Raw genomic sequence first — 21,015 nt, forward strand, 5'->3', positions numbered from 1 at the left:
TCGATTTTTTGGCATTCGTTCTCTTCTTCAAATTGCTGGTTTAATTAAAACTACAAAAAAAAAAAAAAAAAGGAAATTTACCTAGGGAAGAAGGCATGGCTTCCCGTGGGACCATAAGCGCACATGGACTCCCTCCGTCTCACTAGAGACCTATCCGAGTAATGATGCCACGAGAAGCATCGCATCATGTACAAGCTTCCTAATATGAGGCTGAAAAGCCCCGAGTTAGCAGTTTTGGCTGAAGGCCAATTAACGTGTAGAGTTAGAATTCAGTAATTAAATTTAACTACATTCTTCTTCTGTTGATTAGTTCTGGTTTGATCTTGAAAGATTGGCTTCTCGCTGGCATACGATGGGAATTCACGCAAAGGTACATGGTATTTTGAATGACAAGCCTGACTTCAGGCTCCATAACTCATCCAGTATGGAGTTCCAGGCCCATGCAGCATCTGTTGTAAAGGAGTGGGATTGCTGTTTGTTGGTTGTGCAGAGTTGGTCAGGATATTCCTGTTGTGGGATTGGGTGATGAGTCTCTGAGAGCTTGATGAACCTGGATGCTTGGTACTAAGGTGTAGACTTACTTAGAATGTTATGCAATTGACACTAGGCATGAAGATGCCTTCTTGTTTGTAGGTTTAGCATTGACAGTTTAAGAAATTGGTTTTCTGCCCTAAATAATTTAATTCTGGAAGAAAGTGATCGCGCGTGAAACCAAATCATCGCGATCCGCTGCCGTTGCCATGCCGAGTTTAAAATTTAGGCCTAGAATTCAGATTCAAGACCCAGTTAGGCCTAAATCAGCGAAGGTAGCTGTGTTTGGTGATAGCCAGGGAAGGGGAATTGCGGGAGTGATTAACGACGAGAATATAGCAGCAACCGGAAAAATATATCCAGGAGCTTCTATCAGCGGTGTTCTGGAAAACGTAGAAGCAGCAACTAGGAACTTCGGGAGCGGCGATGCAGTGCTTATCATCGGTGGGACGAACGACGACGCCAAGAATGTAAGATCACAACTTAAACATACACTAGGGAAGCTGACCCACACTAACGTCTTTGTAGTGAACGTGCCCCACAGGCATGATTTGAGTAGAGACTCGTGTGTGAACATTGAAGTGGACAAGGTCAATACAGATATTGTTAAAATTTGTAAACATTTTCGGAATACTCAGGTTATTGAATGCAGCAGTTTTGAGAGATACTGTTATACAAAACATGGCCTCCATCTAAACAATTCAGGTAAACGAAAGATAGCAAATATTATTCTAGATTTTATTAATCTTAAGATATGTACTGTAAAACAGGCAACTCCCTTGAGTTATAATACTGACCAGGAAAACTAGTAGAAAGAGCCAGCTGTACTTCAAGCTGGCTCAGTCAACTAGAAAAAGAAACTCAGGATAGTAAGGAATTTCAAGTTACCCAATTGCAACAGTCAATTTTAGGGAGGAAGGGGGTCTGAGATTGCTCTTGGTAAACTGTCAAAGTGTAGTAAATAAACAATTAAAATTAGGTACATTGATGGAATCTTATGAGACTGATGTGGTGATAGGAGTGGAATCGTGGTTGAAAGAAGGGGTGGGTAATAGAGAAGTATTTCCAGAAGGGTACACAGTCTATCGTAGAGACCGAGGAGATAAAAAGGGAGGGGGGGTGTTTATTCTGGTGAAGGAAACTTACTGTTCACATGAATGGTTTACCGATGAAAGGGATGAAATATTAGGGATAAAATTAGTTTGTGATAATATGAAGGAGGTGGGAATTATAGGAACATACAGGCCTGGAAGAGAGGAAAGAGACATGGAAATCTTTGAGAAAATAATAGATTATACTCATAAAAACAATAATAATGACATGGTAATAATTGGGGGAGATCTAAATTTGCCTGAAGTTGAATGGAATGGAGCTGCAAGTGAAGCCCATAAACAGAAACTGGCAAATAAGTTAATTTGGGAGGCAGGATTTACACAAGTAGTACAAGAACCGACTCATCTCAATAACTTTCTAGATGTATTCTTGGTTAAACCAAGGGAAATTGTTGATAAAACTGAGGTAATTGAAGGAATAGGAGACCATAAGGCTGTAATAATGGATGTAGGACTCGTACCAAAAAGGCTTAATAAGAGGGTTACACAAGACAAGAAATTGTACAGAAAAGCTAAAGTTGATGAATTTGGGACTTACCTTAAATCACAATTAAGTTGTTGGATAAGTGAAGGGAGTAACGTGGATACACTTTGGGCTAAATTTAAAGGAATCATTTGGGAAGGAGAGAAGAGATTTGTACCTGTTAAGAAGGGTAAAATGACCTCAGGCCCTGTTTATTATACAAGGGAAATAAGAAAATTAAAAAGAAAATGTAGAATAGTAAACTGGAAAATCAAAGAGGGTAGGGAGAGTAGAGAAACTAGAAAACAGCTAATGAGGGAACTGAATAGAGTGAAAAAGGAAGCAAAAGAGAATTATATGAATGGCATACTTCAAGAGGGTAATGGCCACAAAGGGAAATGGAAAAAGCTGTATTCATATATCAGGAATCAAAAAGGAAAAGGAATCCAAATTCCTACAATGGTGGGAGAAGGGGGTGAACACTATTTAACAGATACTGAGAAAGCAAACCTATTTAGTAGGGAATTTAGAGATTCAGTAGATGATTGTCAAGAGTTGGAAACCGAAACAGAAGATAGAGAGGGAGAGAGACAGAGGGAAACAAGAAGCTTCTCATACACAAATGAAGATATTTTCAGAGAAATCCAACTGCTTCAGCAAGGAAAAGCAGCAGGAAGTGGTCAAATTACTGGGGAGGTATTAAAGACAATGGGGTGGTACATAGTGCCTTATTTAAAATTTCTCTTTGACTATGTCATAAATAATAGTGTAATACCAAAGGAATGGAAGGAATCTATAATAATACCAATTTATAAAGGAAAGGGTGATAAAAGGAAACCAGAGAACTACAGACCCATCAGCCTGACCAGTATAGTTTTTAAAATACTGGAGAGTTTAATATCAAAGTACATCAGAGGGATATGTGATGATAAAAATTGGTTCATGAGGAGCCAGTATGGATTTAGAAAGAAATTTTCTTGTGAGGCACAACTGGTGGGATTTCAGCAGGACATATCAGATCAGTTGGATTCAGGAGGTCAGTTAGATTGCATAGCCATAGATCTTTCCAAAGCCTTTGATAGAGTGGAACATGGAATATTATTAAAGAAATTGGAGGGAACAGGATTGGACGTAAGGGTTATACGTTGGATAAAAACATTTCTAAATTCAAGGGTTCAGAAAGTCAAAGTAGGAAATAATGTATCTCAGGAAGAGAAAGTTTGGAAGGGAATTGCACAGGGTAGTATAATCGGTCCGTTACTTTTCTTAATATACGCAAATGATTTAGGGAACAATATAACATCAAAAATAAGATTGTATGCAGATGACATAATTGTTTATAGGGAAATAAACGACATTGAGGATTGTTCAGAATTACAAAGGGACCTTGAAGGTTAATGGAGGCAAATCAACTGTTACAACTTTTACAAACAGGAGCTTTAAAACTGAATTTGAATATACTTTGGATGAGGTAGTTATCCCAAAAGATGGCAAGTGCAAATACTTAGGTGTGAGATTTGAAAGCAATTTGCACTGGAAGGGTCATATTGATGACATTGTTGGGAAAGCATACAGATCATTACATGTCATAATGAGGCTACTTAAAGGATGCAACAAAGAATTAAAAGAATAAAGTTACTTGAGTATGGTTCGTCCATTATTGGAATATGCAAACAGTGTTTGGGATCCTCACCAAAAATACCTAATAAAAGAAATAGTGTGCAGAGGAAAGCAGCAAGATTTGTAACAGGGGATTTCAGGAGAAAGAGTAGTGTATCAGAAATGTTAAAGGAACTTGGGTGGGAAACTTTAAGTAAGAGAAGGGAGAAAACTAGACTTATAGGATTATATAGAGCCTATACAGGAGAAGAAGCATGGGGAGATATCTGTGAGAGGCTTCAGTTGGAAAATAATTATATCGGCAGGACTGACCACAAATATAAAATTAGAAGGAATTTTAGCAGAAGCGATTGGGGTAAATTTCATTCATTGGGAAGGGTGTGAAGGAGTGGAACAGTTTACCAGGGGTAGTGTTTGATCCTTTTCCAAAATCTGTACAGATATTCAAGAAGAGAATAAACAGCAACAGAGAAAATAAATGAAGTGTTAGAGGGCATTCGACCTGTGCAGGTTATTGTAAAAAAAAAAAATTAAAAAAAAAAATGTGTGTGAATAAATTAATTCCATCCCCTGGTCTAAGGAGTTTGGACAGCCAAAGTAGGGGACTGCCTGTAGGGGTGAAGTACAGTGGGGACTTCGAGGGCCCTGGGACCGCTACGGTAGCTGTGATGGCCCTTCAGGAACTCTGAAAAGTGGTGGCAAAAGGGGCTCTGGTTAAGACGCAGCAGGTCGTTATGCTACTTAGGATCCAGAACAGTAAAAAAAAAAAAAAGTAAATATATAAATGCAATGTAAATATTAATGTTATACCAGTTGTATAGTATCATTGAAGTAATTCCACATACTGTATATCAGTTGACTATATTTGTAAGTAGTACAGGAGATATTATAAGTAGAATTTTGTAAACAATATAAATTTATTAAGGATGAGCTGTGTGTTTAATAGAAAACATTGTTAGTGTAAATTGTATAATATTGTATTATAGGAAAAATTTTCTTCTCTTGTTAATTTAATATTTAGTGCTTGACAATAATGTATTTTAGTGTACCATTTGCCACCGAGGTAGACACCTCATTTGCAAATAAAGAGATTTTGATTTTGAAGATATGGAGTAATATGTTGATGCAATTTCACACTGTAGATGAAACAAATGCAAGAATTTTCAGCTTTCTGTTGTCTTGTGGCTAATTGTGAGTTAAAATCACTCACTACATACAGTATCACACTAGTCAAAAGTTTTAATAATAATAATAATAATAATAATAATAATAATAATAAAAATGCCATTGGCTTTACATCCCACTAACTACTTTTGCAGTTTTCGGAGCAGAAGAGTTTTGACTAGATAAAATTTTGTGGCTAGAGGTGGAAATTTCTTAGATTTTTTGCAACGGATGGAGGGATCAGTTCACTGTTGCACAAGTCAAGAAGCCTTCATCAATCATAACTCCCAAGACTTTTTAATGTTTTATGCAGTGCAATGTTTTTGTAATGAAATACGTAGGGTAGGTTCCTGCTTCTAACATACCATAAACATTCTTGAAGAAGCTTCAGCTCCCCCTCTACCTAATAACAACAGATACATACATCATCATTATAGACCATTATGCCTTTCAGCATTCAGTCTACAAGCCTCTGTGAACTTACTAAATGTTGCCACAATCTTCTGTTTGCAACTAGTGCTGTGGCCTCATTTAGTTCTGGACTTCTTATCTTTAAATCATTACAAACTGAGTCTAACCATCGTCCTCTTAATCTCCCTATACTTGCCCTCCAAAACAGAGTTCATTATTCTCCTAGGTAACCTAGCCTCCTCCATTCACCTCAAATGACCCCACCACCAAAGACGGTTTATGCGTACAGCTTCATCCATCGAGTTCATTCCTAACTTAGCCTTTCTCTCCTCATTCCAAGTACCCTCCTGCCATTGTTCCCACCTGTTTGTACCAGCAATCATTCTTGCTACTTTCATGTCTGTTACTTCTAACTTATGAATAAGATATCCTGAGTCCACCCAGCTTTCGCTCCCGTAAAGCAAAGTTGGTCTGAAAACAGACCGATGTAAAGATAGTTTCGTCTGGGAGCCGATTTCCTTCTTAAAGAATACTGTTGATCGCAACTGCGAGCTCACTGCATTTGCTTTACTGCACTTTGATTCAATCTCATTTACTATATTACCATCCTGGGAGAACACACATCCTAAATACTTGAAATTATCTACCTGTTCCAGCTTTGTATCACCGACGTGAAGAGATTGATGAGGCGTGTGGATGATAAGTTGATCGATACAGGTGCATTCATCCCTTTCTTCGACACCGAGACCGTATCTGAAAGAATAAAAGTGCCTATGTACCGACTGACTGTTCGTCCGTGTATTCCAGCACCAGTGAGGTGCTATAAAAGTTTGGTCACACCTCATTGAGATGTCAAGGTTTGACGACCTGCAAAATGTGTGGGAAGTGCGAGCATGCTGGAGTTGACTGCACACCATTACCTATGTGCGTCAACTGTCCAGGTATGCATGCTCCTATCTCCAAGGAGTGTCCTACATTCAAGCAGGAGAAGATGATCCAGGAAATACAAACTTCGGATAAGCTTTCTTATCCAGACGCCCGGAGAAAATTCAAATCACTGGCTGCTCCGGAGTTCTCCAACATCTTTGCTGAAAAGGTCTTGAACGTGCAGATCACGCACAGAATTTTACACCATCTATCTCTAGACAGATAGCATCTACAAGTCTCAACCACCAACAAGAGCAAGTACTGAAGGAAACTGGAGATCCCGGGAAGGTTTTGGAACCTCCTGGGAACAAAAAACTTGCGTTATTGCCGACGTCCCCTGGGGAAGGCCCTTCCTAGGAATGTTAGACTGGGATGTCCTCCCCAACAGGGAGGGGGGAAAGGCTTCCCCAAGTCCAGCCCTCCTTCCCATGCCCAGAACAAAAAAGAGGAGAAAGGGAAACCCCACAACTCCCCTAAAAAGTTGGAGAAGCAGCCTTCTCCAACTCAGTCGGGGGTCACAGGATCCCCGAAGAAGACCGGCAAGTCATCTGCCGGTTCTCCTCCTAAAAATACAAACGGTGGCCAAGAGCGAGAGGGCCAGATGGCCTGCTCGATCACTTTCTGGGGAACCTACTTCTCCCAAGAAGAAGGCCCACTGTTCCCGATCAGTTAGATCACCATCTGCGGAGTGCTCAGTCACCGCATCTCCCCCTTTTTGGGAGACCATGGAGACTAAACCACTCATTGTCATGGATGGTGATGACGACATAAAAATCACTGACAAAGACGGCGGAACATAGCGGGTAATGGACCGAATGAAGGGCAAGAAATTGCCCTAAATTCGAGGCGCTATCTATCCACACAAGGCACTATTGCAATTCGACTGCAAAAGTTATCACTGTAGCCTAGCTGAGATATGTCAATTGATGTCCGTATATGCGGCCTCCATAGTCTGTCTACAGGAATCTCGTTTGAGACCTGGACATGACACGCCTATGAGAGGATTTCGTCTTTACTCTAAAGACAGAGTAGCTGTGGATAGTGCGACGACTGGGGGCATTTGTACCCTATTTCGCTCCGACATCTTCAGCGAAGAAGTACCGCTCCATACTCAGCTAGATGCAGTTGCAGTTTGCACTCCGTTGCCAGTAATGAAAACGGTGTGCAACGTGTACATTCCACTGGACTATGATATTGAAATGCATGCACTACAAGATATGATCGCTCAGTTACCTCCTCCTTTTCTCATGCTGGGAGACGTGAACGCCCGTAACATACTCTGGGGTTCTCCATCTTCCTGTGCTGGGGGAGGATGCTCAAGCAATTGATAAACCTGTTCAACCTTTGAGTGCATAATACAGGGGAACCGGCACATGGCACATTCTCACACCTGGATGTCACTTTGTGCAGCCGTGCGCTAGTTCCCCTGCTACGGTGGCAAGTACATGACGACCTCTGTGATAGTGACCACTTCCTGATAATTCCATCTCTCTTGAATCAAAGACTGTCCGAAGTACCCAAGCGCTGGTTACTTTGGCGGGCAAATTGACTAGAATTTTCCAAACGTGCAGTGATAACCGATGATATGCTGGCGTCTGTTGACAACCACGTTTCTTCCATTACTACTGGAATTTTGGCTGCTGCAGAAGAAACAATTCCTTCCTCATCCGGCATTCCTCGCCGGAAACAGGTGGACAGACGAAATTGCAGCGGCCATACGTGATCGCCGACGGGCTTTTAAGCATTATCATCGGAATCCTACAATGGCCAATCATATCACATTTATGCACCTGCGCGCAAAGGCCCTTTTTTTATTTCAGAAAGTAAAAAAGATACGTGGGAAAAGTATATGTCTTCCACGACCGCACATACTCCAGCATCACAAGTGTTGACAAAACTCCGCTGTATTGTCAGAGTACAGAATGTGCCCTCAGTGTCCGGAATCTCCATTAAAAATTGATATATAGTTATGATTCCTCCAGTCATTGCAGCCCATATCGCGTCACATTTCGCAGATACGTCCAGCTCTGGGATATAACGAGTCTGCATTTCTTCCAATTAAGCGCGAAGCCAAGGCACAACATTCAGGAGGCCTTTCTCCAGAAGGAACACCTAGTCGCCGTGTTTTTTGACCTGGAGAAAGCTTACAATACTATCTCGCGATATGGGATTCTCTCCACGCTACACCAGTGGGGATTTCGGGGAAATTTTCCAATGTTTATTGAGAACTTCACGTCCCTCTGGCTCTTTCGAGTCTGAGTAGGGAATGCATTTTCTCAATATTATGTTGAGGAAAATAAGAGTACCTCAGGGATCGGCACTGAGTGTTACGCTGTTCGCAATCGCCATCAACGGTACAATTGCCGCTGCTGGGCCCGCAGTCATTCCATTACTGTATGTAGACGATTTAGCTCTACATTACAGCTCCGGAAGGGTGGCGCTTGTTGAGAATCAGCTACAGCAAGCTATTAACCGAGTCGACAGATGGGCCCTGCAACATGGTTTTCGATTTTCAACGAAGAAAACCTCAGTTGTACACTTTTTGTCGACCATCGGCTTGTGCATCCTGAACCAGAGCTCCACTTGTGAAACAGTGTCTTACCTGCAGATTCCTTGGTCTCCATTTTGATAAGAGACCTACATCCATCAGTTAAAGGTTGCCTGCATGAAGAGACTTAACATGCTTAAGTTTCTCAGCAGCACTTCGTGGGGGCCTGACCGTGCGGTGCTGCTACGTTTTTACATGGCAACGGTCACCTCCCGAATTATCTATGGAAGTGCGGCTTATGACTCAGCATCAGAATCTACGCTGAGCCTTTTAGACAGTATCCACCATAGTGGAGTAAGGCTGGCAACGGGAGCTTTCCGTACTAGTCCCATTCCCAGCCTGCTCACTGAAGCGGGAGTTCCATCTTTACGAATAAGGAGGCAGCAGTTACTCCTCACGTACGCTGCCAAACTTCGTGAAATGCTGCTACATCTAAGCTATCAATGCATATTTAGTACCCAATACCACCAAAGGCACCAAGACTGGCCGAATGCCACACAGCCGGATGGATTTCGAATTGATAGCTTGTTTCATGATTTAGATATAGATATCGGTGTTTGCCTTGAACAAACTTGTAGCGAGGTACCTCCGTGGTTAGTTCTGTGACCGGATATACATGTTGACCTACTCTATGGACCCAAGGTGAACATGGTTTCCCCCATTTATCGGAGGTATTTCCAGGACTTCGTTCACCAATATCCAGCCGTGAGATATATCTTCACGGATGGTTCTAAAATCGGAGAAAATGTTGGTTGTTCTTTCGTCACTGATGATACGAGCACAAAGATCTCGCTTCCTAGTATATGTAGCGTTTATACTGCGGAGCTTTACACCATCTTAGAAACTCGGCAGTTTGCATTGGGTGATGGAGAAAACCACTTTCTTGTGTGTACTGACTCGTTAAGCTCTCTGCAGTCCATCGAAACCTGTTTCTTGCAACACCCACTGGTACAGCAGATTCATGACCTTCTAGCCAGGTTAAGTGTTGCTGGCACCAGAATTATTTTCGCGTGGCTTCCAAGCCTCGTTGGGATTGCGGGAAATGAACTTGCGGATAAAGCTGCAAAGGAAGCGGTACTTTTACCTCCGAGACCGGTCACTTTGCGTGCTAAAGATATTTGTTCTCAGCTACGTCAAACCATCTTGGTGCCCTGGGAATCGGAGCTTGCTATCCTAACCCCCAACAAGCTGAGAGCAATTAAGAAGACAACTACCGTGTGGTGGTCCTCTTTCCGGCCTTCACGGAGAGAAGCAGTATTGTGTAGGCTGAGGATAGGTCATTTACGATCTACACACTCTTATCTCCTAAAGAGGAAAGAAACCCTGCCCCCCCCCCCCCCCCCCCCCCCGTGTGTTCTTGTGGTGCAACTTCACCATGGCCCACATCCTCGCAGAGTACGTCGATCTCTCTGGCCTAAGATGGAGCCTCTGCCTGCAGGAAACACTTGAACGCATACTAGCTGATGGCGCGACTACTGCTGATCTCGTCGTCCGCAATATGTGCGACAGTAGATTAATCAAGGGTGTGTAAATTTACAAGTGTACTGCTACTCAGGGAACACACGTTCCCTTCTGATTTGTTCGTAATTTTTCGGCTTAATTCAATAATTTAGTTTTATTTTGTACTGTGTTTCCAAATTTCTTTGTTGAATATATAATTTTTATTTTACATTTCTTTTCCACTAATTTGTTCAGAGAGAATGATTACCTAGTTGTACTTCCTTTTAAAACAAAAATCACCACCACCACTGAGGAGACGTTAATTGAAAGTTAAATATTTTACATTGACTAGAAATCTTACAGAATAAATTGGAATTAAAAGAAAAACAGGTGAAAAAGGGGATTATGGGCATGGTTGGGGAAAAAAAGGATAAAGGTTCCAAAAAAACAGAAAAAGGTGCATGAAAAATGCCTCTTTTCACAACTAGAAACAAAATATCACACTTGATATCTTTCCAAACAGCTTTAATTTACCCTACCAAAAAGGTGTCCGGTCCCACTGTGTAGGGGGCAATGCGTCCGCCTGTCACCCGGCGGCCCCGCATTCAATTCCCGGCCGACTCAGGATTTTTAAATTGTAATGTTTAATATCCCTGGTCTGGGGACTGGGTGTTTGTGACGTCCTTAATCTTCCTTTCCTCACACACACAACATTCCACACTACCACCATTCCAATTACATGCAGGTTCATACGATATGGTGCCAGTAGGAGCAAAAGATCCATGTGGGTCGACGCCCTGAACAAATAGCATTTTAAAAAAAAGGTGCACACCAAAAAATCCTAACCCTGCTAATAACAAATCTCCATAAATATGTAGTTTTGAGCAATGTTTTGTTGCCCATGATTGTAATCTGGGTCTTTTCAGGGTTGATTTTGAGTCAATTTTGTATAGCTCAAGTATGAATTGAGATGGATCTTCGTAGCAAGTTTTTACGACCAGATGCCCTTCCTGATGTCAGCCTCATCAGAGGAGTTAATGAGATGAAATGAATGACATGATATGTGATAGCAAGGGAGAGGGTGAAACCTGGTGCCAGCACATAGCCTACTCCTGTTGAATAGCGCCAAGAGGTCTGCTCAAGGCTTTACATTTCCATCCGATGGATGAATCACCATCAGTAACATCATATGCCCTCACTCCATATGAGCACTGCAGAGAGGTTTGGAATTTGATCCAGTCTTTTAGCACGCTATCTAATGCTTCGAAATTGTGTTCTACCACCTCACCTATCCTGCTGGACAACATTCTGATGGTGAAATATTTTTTGACCAACGGGACTCGAACCGGCTAACCACAATGTCAGACCATACAGACTTCACACCTTAATGATTGTGGGTCTAATAGATTATGCTTGAGAAGAAATTCTGACATTTGACTATGGATGATTTGTTCAGGACCTTGAGGGAAAATTATATATTAATGGGTCGATAATCCAAGAACATTGTGACTTTCGGAATGGGATTGCACACTTCCACTGTATGAGTTATCAACAAGTAATTGTAAATGTGCAGTATTACAAAAAGAATTTCATCCAAGGTAAAAGCAGGTGGAAGTCATTGATTCACAACCCAACCTAACCTTTATTGGAGAAGGAAAAGAAAATTGCCTGTTTTGTAAATGTGTTGTACAAACTCTTGTATATTCTATTTAGGCGGGATCAGCCTGACATTCTTCTTGAACTTATTGGATAGTACAAGGTTGTGATCTAAATCCATATTAAACCCTGGATAACTACTGCTGGATTTGATCTAGTTGTAATATCCTTATTCAACTAATATGTAATCAGTCTGATAGTATGCATTATCTCCAGGTGCACCAAACGAGTTGGCTGTGCAGTTCGGGTCGGGTCACTTAGCTGTTAGCTTGCATTTGGGAGACGGTAGATTCAAACACTGTAGGTAGCCCTGAAGATGATTTTCTGTGTTTCCCCATTTTCACCTTCCCCCCCCCCCCCCCTCTATTGTTTTACGTCACACCGACACAGATAGGTCATATGGCGATGGTGGGATAGGAAAGGCCTAGGAATGGGAAGGAAGCGCCCGTGGCCTTAATTAAGGTAAAGCCCCAGCATTTGCCTGGTCTGAAAATGGGAAACCACGAAAAACCATCTTCAAGGCTGCTGACAGTGGGGTTCAAACCCGCTATCTCCCAGATGCAAGCTCACAGCTGCGCGCTCCTAACCGCACGGCCAACTCGCCTGGTTTTTCAATTATTAGGACCATGGCTGCTTCCTCTTCAATCTTAGCCCTTTCCCATTCTTGTGTTTTCTGAAAGCCTTCTGTGTGTTAGCGTGCTGTTAAACCACTACCCAAAAAAATCTCTTTCGATAAGTATCTTACTCATACAGTAAGAAAATGTTTGTTACAATTTAATGCTGTTTACGCTACTCTTAACAGTCTCTGACCTCTTTTGTTAATATCCCATAATCCACATATTTTGAATTGTTACAAGAGCCAACACAAACATCGAAATTGCCCATCATGACTGCATTATTTTACTCCAGCACAAGCAGGCTTTCAATTTGTTCAGAGATTACCTCTGTGTTGTCATCAGGACTATTTTATATTTCAGAGTATACTTTGATCAACTATAGACCACCCTCAACAGCACTAAAGATAGTTTCCTATGGTTTCCCATTTCCAGACCACCCGGTTGCTGGGGCTGTGCATTTCTTTAAAGGCCTGTGTTGCTATGTCTTTCCACTCCTTTTTTACCCTAACTTTACCAAAAACATGTATGGGTTACATTGACATTTCTTCGCAAAGAGAAGAAAATAAAGTTAGTAGAATCATTGAGAAACTTTGCATTACATACCAGTATATAAAATTATTTCAGTTCTTTAAATAATGAAAAGTTTTGTGTATTTCAGCTACGACATGTTTTAAAAATTTCTTCTGTTTACAGAGATGTGGAAATTGCCTTGCTGCACTTACATCAAGAGAAACTTCTATTAGAGCTGGAGAAAATCTCAGAGGAACGTGAACGAATTGCAACCGAGAAGAAAAACATCATTCTGCATTCTGAAATCCTTAAACTACGTCTACAACTTGCGGGCTGTTTTAGGTTGGCACAAATGGGAATCAACTCTGTTAACACTAATGCAGGAACTGAAGATTTTTTGCAGAATGTGAATGTGTCTGTTTCTAGTCACTCTGTGCAACAAATTCAAGACTCTTCAACAGTTAAAACAAAGTCTTCTGCATCGGCATTAGGTACTGAATCCAAGTTGCCCCAACTATTGCCTAGTAAAACTAGAGTTTCTGTTTGCCCAGAAAAGCCCCTAATCAAGATACCTCCAAATATGAATTCACAACCCATTCATAAGCAGTGTTCATCTACAAGTAATTATCCAGCTTCTTTCCTGCCTAACAAGAGACCTTTTTTATCGGATACTGTGGAAAATTTGTGTCTATTCCCTGTCACCATTCCAAGTTCTGCAAGCCATTTTCTTGCCCCTTTGTTAAATATTGAAGGTTTGTCTCCTCCTATGACACATTTAAATATTGTTCAGACTGATATCAATAATGACAAAACATCAGGAATTAGTGGATCATCTCAAATAGGACTTGTTCTCCAGGACTGTAACTCCCAACAAGAGAGACTTTTATTTGCTAAACCTTCTTCACAAAGCATGCCAGCCACTAACAGTAAAGATGTACATGCTATCAGTCCTACTTCAATAGCAGGATTAGATCCTCCACCAATAGCTTTCAGCAAAACCATTTTAAATCAGATGGTAAATTCTAGTCTGTTAAATTCCTCTTCTCGACTGGAAAGATCAAGGAAAGCACAGGAGTCCACTGATGATTTTCTTTCACCTTATTCAAAGGACAGTTCAGTGGAGCGGAATAAGTGCATCTTTGTCACTTCCAGTGACTCGAAAGCAGGCAGTGTACCCAAAGTGAAAGAAAAAGTAGACATTGCAGGTCCCAGCAAAAAGTTGAGGTTATCCACAGAGGACAGTAGGTGAAATTTAACTTTTTAAAAGCATTCTTGAACTACTCCGTGAATGAATAAAACTGATATACCGTATATGTGAATAATCCCTGTACCCTAATTTTACGGAAGGACGTTTTTGAAAAAGTTATTTTCTTTTGTGTATTTGTATAACTTTGTTAAATATTTATACCGAAAACTATAAATATTACAGTACAATAAATTACACATTTGTGAAGTGACTTGTCACATAATCTTCTTTAGTAGGTCTATAGTCCAGCAGCATTTCATTGTATACTGGCATCTGGTTTGCATTACTAGGTTGCAAGAGTAAATGCTAATTTCAGTGGCACAAACTGATTACTAGAGCCCAGATTTCCATGCACTATCAAATCTCAAAATATGCATGCATTCATGCACAATCATATGGAAAAACATGCACAGTAAACTGGAAAATATGCACTATGAAAATTCAGTTCCTATTGAAACATTGTCCAAAATCTAATTTCTCCAAATTGTCTTCATTTAAGCTCATCCTTTTATCGGTCAGCACATTTTTAAGCACAGCAAATGACCTTTCTACATCTCAAGAAGTGACAGGTGCATACGTAAATGAAGACATCTTGGACAAAATGAGGTCAAATTGTACGTCTTTGCGTTTTTCACCACAATACGTCTTTAAGCTTGATGAATTCAAAATCACGATTTGAACGGCTGTTCAGCTTATCTCTAGCTGCCGCAGCTACTTCTCCGTGCGATGATCGCGCATGATGATATCTTAAAAAACTGCTGAAGATTGAAGCTGCGATAACAAAAACGTGTGACGAGTGAAAGTTCCGGGTAGGAAATTCCAGGTTAACAACGGAAGGTTCAGTGCAAAACCAAGATTTGTAAGCCGCTATCTCAGTAACACGGCTTCACAGAAGTGTGGCTCAAGTTTTGTTTTTTCGTCTAACATAGAAAAATTGAGCCGTCATTTAGTAACATTGAATTTATAGAAATTCATAACTGGGACACCTTATTCCTAAGAATTACAGAGATCGACGTGGGGCCTTAGGTCAGTATTTACTCAAGCAACGGATAAGAAAACTGTTTGGTTAATTGGTTTATGGGATCTCTACCGTATGTATGCTACTAATTTTGGTTGTCAGATAGGATGGCAGGAATACATTCTCTCCGTCTCTCAATAACAGACATACTGTAAACATGGAAAAACACCCCCAAATTCCGCAAACCACCATTCATAAAAAGCACTATCACACAAGTTAACATTATAGGCCCTATAAGCGCTAAAGTCAGAAGAAAAGACATATTATGCAATATAAGCATCCAAATATTTGCTATTAAATCCAAAATCTTCAAAATATGCATTATGCATGAATTTTCTCCTAAAAAGGCTGAAAGATGCATGGTTATTTGGAATCGTTAAGTCATGAAACGAATATTTGCAAAGTTTGAGAAGTGTAACTAGCTTGTTTAAAAACATGCATTTGCATGGAAATCCGGGCTCTACTGATAACAAATCTGTGGAAATTCACAATCTTCTAATTGACTGGGGGACATCATCATCGTCATCATTTCCCGTTTCCAGCTTCCCGGGTCGGGTTGAGAATCAAGGACCTCCATCGCTACCTGTCTCTCCACCACTCTTCTCCTTTTTTAAGTACATCTTCTGGTCTTTCTCCCCTCTTCTCTATGCACTCCCACACTGAATCTGTCCACCTCTTTTGGGGTCTTCCTCATGGTCTCTTTCCTGTTAACTTCTCTGAAAAAGTTTTTAGCACACACTATTCTCCCATTCTCAGCATATGCCCATACTACTTCAGCTTTGCTGTTTTTTTTTTTTGCTAGTTGCTTTACGTCGCACCGGCACAGATATGTCTTATGGCGACGATGGAACAGGAAAGGGCCAGGAGTGGGAAGGAAGTGGCCGTGGCCTTAATTAAAGTGCAGCCCCAGCATTTGCCTGGTGTGAAAATGGGAAACCACGGAAAACCATTTTCAGGGCTGCCGACAGTGGGATTCGAACCTACTATCTCCCGAAGACTGTATACTGGCCGCATTTAAGCGACTGCAGCTATCGAGTTCGGTATTTTGCTGTTTCTAACCCGTCTTGAAGTTTCAAGATTCCTGTCCTTTTCCTTATCTCTTCATTTCTAATTCTATCCTTTCTGGTCTTGCCCTCGATACCTCTTACGAATTTCATCTCCGCTGCCTGTATTCTAGTAAGATAGTGGTGATGATGATGAAAAGACATTTGTCAGAGAGATGAAAAAACTGTTTAAGTTTGAAAACAAAATGGTGCCATGAATTCAATTGGGGGAGGAGGAAGAAAGGGATGAGCAAGGGTGCTGCAAATCTCCCAATTTAGAAAAAGAATGATATAGGCAAATTTTACACTTGTAAAAATTGTGAATGTATTTAAGCATTTTATAAATATTGTTTTGTATATATGTATTGTTTATTACATTTCGTGTGTGATATATTTTGTAAATATATAATTATGTTTTTATATTTTTTTATTTCTTAAACCTTTATCTGTATCCTTTCATCATTACTAAGAGTAGAAAGAAGGAAGAAGGGAAACATTTTAAAAAAAACTTATCTTTTATAATTATTTATTACAACCAATTCTTTACAAAACATTAGTTTTGTTAATCCAAGAATTATGAGAATTATCATACCCTAACCATTTCACAAACACTTTATTTTCTTTCCTTTGAAGTATGCATTCTACTAGGTAGATGCCTGGATGTTTAGTCTTTTGCAATACTTCTGTGTAGAAAGCACCAGCTACAAGTTGTTAAACTTATAAGAGGTAAGTTACAGGAGGCCCGAGGGAGAGCGTCACTCTCTAGGGGGCCCGCCCCGCCCTATGGGCGGGGAATGAAAGCATTCATAGATAGATAGAAGTTACAGGATTAGCAGGTTGTACCTTGTAAATAGTGAAGAGCTCAGTAGTCCAGTTAGGTGTATACCCTTTTTCAAATTATGTTTTTGCCTGCTGATGCGAACAATATCACCTACTTTAAGTTTCTCCTTCTTGTATCTACTGTTTTAATTGTGTTATACACTGTTGCAAGCAGTCGATTGTCTTTTACATCACAAGGTTTCATTTTAATAGTACAGTGATAGGTGTGATTATAATCATGTATAAGCTTATGTAACACATGATGGCTTCCTCCCGGGTAAAATATTCCGGAAGTAAACTAGTCCCCCACTGAGCTCAATAGCTGCAGTCGCTTAAGTGCGGCCAGTATCCAATATTCGGGAGATAGTAGGTTCGAACCCCACTGTCGGCAGCCCTGAAGATGGTTTTCCGTGGTTTCCCATTTTCACACCAGGCAAATGCTGGGACTGTACCTTAAGGCCACGGCTGCTTCCTTCCCGGTCCTAGCCCTTTCCTATCCCATCGTTGCCATAAGACATATCTGTGTCGGTGCGACGTAAAGCCAATAGCAATAATAGCAACTAGTCCCCCATTCGGATTTCCGGATGGGGACTACACGAGAGGGGGCGATCATCAGGAAGATGGATAGACTAAAGTTACATGTAGTTGGTATAAGTGAAATACGTTGGCAGGAGGAACAGGATTTCTGGTCAGGCGACTACCGAATTATCAACACAAAATCAAACAGAGGAAATGCAGGAGTTGGTTTAATAATGAATAAGAAAATAGGGCAGCGGGTAAGCTACTACGACCAGCTTAGTGAAAGAATTATTGTCGTCAAGATAGACACCAAACCAATGCCCACCACAATAGTGCAGGTCTATATGCCTACTAGTTCAGCGGATGATGAAGAAATCGTAAGAATATATGAGGAGATAGAAGTTTTAATACAATATGTAAAAGGTGACGAGAATCTAATTGTGATGGGAGACTGGAATGCAGTGGTAGGCCAAGGAAGAGAAGGTAGTATAGTAGGAGAATTTGGATTGGGACAAAGGAACGAAAGAGGAAGTCGGCTGGTTGAATTCTGCACTGATCATAATTTAGTCCGTACCAATACTTGGTTCAAACACCACAAACCACGGCTTTATACGTGGACGAGACCTGGAGACACTGGAAGGTATCAAATAGACTTCATTATGATTAGGCAGAGATTCAGAAACCAAGTGTTGGATTGCAAAACTTTCCCAGGAGCAGACGTGGACTCTGACCACAACTTGTTGGTCATGAAATGCCATCTGAAGCTGAAGAAATTGAAGAAAGGAAAGAATGCAAAAAGATGGGATCTAGACAAGTTGAAAGAAAAGAGAGTGAGGGATTGTTTCAAGGAACATGTTGCACAAGGACTAAATGAAAAGGCTGAAAGAAACACAATAGATGAAGAGTGGATAGTCATGAAAAATGAAGTCAGTAGGGCTGCTGAAGAAATGTTAGGAAGATGCTTGCTCGTTTTAAGGGGCCTAACATCGAAGGTCATCGGCCCTGTTAGGAAGGAAGAAAAGATCAACAAAGAATAAGTGGATAACTCAGGAGATACTAGACCTGATTGATGAACGACTAAAATACAAGAATGCTAGAAATGAAGAGGGCAGAAATGAATACAGGCGATTAAAGAATGAAGTGGATAGAAAGTGCAAGGTAGCTAAGGAAGAATGGCTGAAGGAGAAGTGCAAGGATGTCAAAGGTTGTATGGTTCTAGGAAAGGTAGATGCTGCATACAGGAAAATCAAGGAAACCTTTCGAGAAAGGAAATCTAGTTGTATGAATATTAAGAGCTCAGATGGAAAGCCACTGTCCGCCTCTGTAGTGTAGTGGTTAGTGTGATTAGCTGGCACCTCCAGAGGCCCGGGTTCGATTCCCGGCTCTGCCATCCTGGAAGTGGTTTTTCATGGTTTCCCACTTCTCCTCCAGGCAAATGCCGGGATGGTACCCAACTTAAGGCCACAGCCGCTTCCTTCCCTCTTCCTTGTCTATCCCTTCCAATCTTCCCATCCCCCCCCCCCACAAGGCCCCTGTTCAGCATAGCAGATGAGGCCACCTGGGTGAGGTACTGGTCATCCTCCCCAGTTGTATCCCCAGAGTCTGAAGCTCCAGGACACTGCCCTTGAGGTGGTAGAGGTGGGATCCCTCGCTGAGTCAGAGGGAAAAACCGACCCTGGAGGGTAAACGGATTATGAACGAATGATGGAAAGCCACTTCTAGGGAAGAAGACAAAGCAGAAAGATGGCAGGAACATATCCAACAGTTGTATCAAGGTAAAGGTGTAGATAATTTGGTTCTGGAACAAGAAGAGGCTGTTAATGCTGATGAATTGGGAGACCCAATTTTGAGGTCAGAGTTTGACAGAGCTGTGAGTGACCTAAATAGGAACAAGGCACCTGGAATTGATGACATTCCCTCTGAATTACTGACTGCCTTAGGAGAAACCAGCATGGTAAGGTTATTCCGTTTAGTGTGTAAGATGTATGAGATAGGAGAAGTCCCATCCGATTTTCGTCAGAATGTTGTTATACCTATTCCCAAGAAAGCCGGTGCTGACAGGTGTGAAAACTATTGCACCATTAATTCAGTATCTCATGCCTGCAAAATTGTAACACACATTATTTACAGAAGAATGGAAAAACAAGTTGAAGATGAGTTGGGAGAAGAAATCGATCGGTCGCCCATGGAGCCACAAATCGGTTAGGTAACCTGTAGACATGGGCGCCCATATGAAGTTTCTAGAGGGGGGCCCAGACCTGGGGGTACGTAGTAATTTTAATATTTTGGAAGATAAATGGCGATTTCTATTCTGCGGTAGAATAACCCACGGTATCCCCTGCCTGTTGGTGGGGGACAGTACTACCGCTTTTACGTAATACTGACTTTTAAGTCATTTTCTTGAAAGGGAAACACGTGACTACACTAGATTTTTGCCTTTCCCTGAGAGCTAGAGGGGGCTTTGCCTTGCCTTGTAAAACTAGAGGATCTTTCTTCTTTAAATCGTAGATCTATTCGTTCTTGTTGTAGATAGAAGTATTTCATTTTTCCATTTCTTGAGGTGTCATGGTAGTCGAGTTACATGTGTGTGACTGAAATTTGGAGCCTATTAGATTAGATGTGTAGTCTGTCTTTGAGTGAGTTCCCATGCATATGAGTTAGATATAACTAAAAATCACTGACCACGCGATAAACTTTATTTGCCTGTGATATTGGAATTAATCTGGATTGGAATTATGTTAGGCATAGATAACGTCATCTTCAATACGGAACAATAATGAGAGTTGTTACTTGTAAATTGGAATTATGTGTAAAAATTTGTGAGATAGGATCGAACCTAGTGTCATTTTAAGATCACTTGTATTCTTTAGGATCGAGTCATCTGATTTCATGATATTTTATGAGGACTGATAGATATAATAATCACTTGAATAATAATAAAATCAAGTAAAGATCGGGTTAAACGGTCGTGAGCTATAAATTATCTTAGATTCCTTATATGTGAGATTTAAAGTGCTCAGTTCATGATTTGCCTGGAATACGGCTATCTTGCGGGATGTTAATTGAGTTATTTATTAATTGGAGAATTTATTGATGAATATCTGGTTGTTGTGTCATTGGGAGCACAATAAGTTATTGTAAGTGGAGCACATGTTATGTATGTATTTCACAAATAGGGAATAATAATAATGCGATTAAGGCTCACGAACGTGATGTGTGCAACTTGTAACCCATGTGATGTTGATGATTATGAAATCTTATTGGAAACTTCAAATAAAATTTCGGAAATTTAGATGAATCTCCATCGTTGTCTGAGGAATATTTCAACCCAGGTGATATCACGAATTTCAATCACTAGCCACTATTGAAGA

General features: G+C 40.8%; 1 protein-coding gene across 2 annotated transcripts in view; it reads left to right on the plus strand.

Annotated features, from left to right (window-relative positions):
• Nucleotides 1-16,726, plus strand: part of LOC136885491 (uncharacterized) — a 195,518-nt gene extending 178,792 nt beyond the window's left edge. For both annotated transcript variants that reach the window (XM_067158078.2, XM_067158069.2), the window contains one exon: nucleotides 13,183-16,726. In XM_067158078.2, the coding sequence (XP_067014179.2) occupies nucleotides 13,183-14,248 (1,066 nt within the window). In that variant the 3' untranslated portion in view covers nucleotides 14,249-16,726. The remainder of the gene's footprint in view (nucleotides 1-13,182) is intronic.
• The last annotated feature ends 4,289 nt before the right edge of the window (nucleotides 16,727-21,015 follow it).

Source organism: Anabrus simplex, chromosome 1 (assembly GCF_040414725.1).
Source record: "Anabrus simplex isolate iqAnaSimp1 chromosome 1, ASM4041472v1, whole genome shotgun sequence".
NCBI classification, from domain to species: domain Eukaryota; kingdom Metazoa; phylum Arthropoda; class Insecta; order Orthoptera; family Tettigoniidae; genus Anabrus; species Anabrus simplex.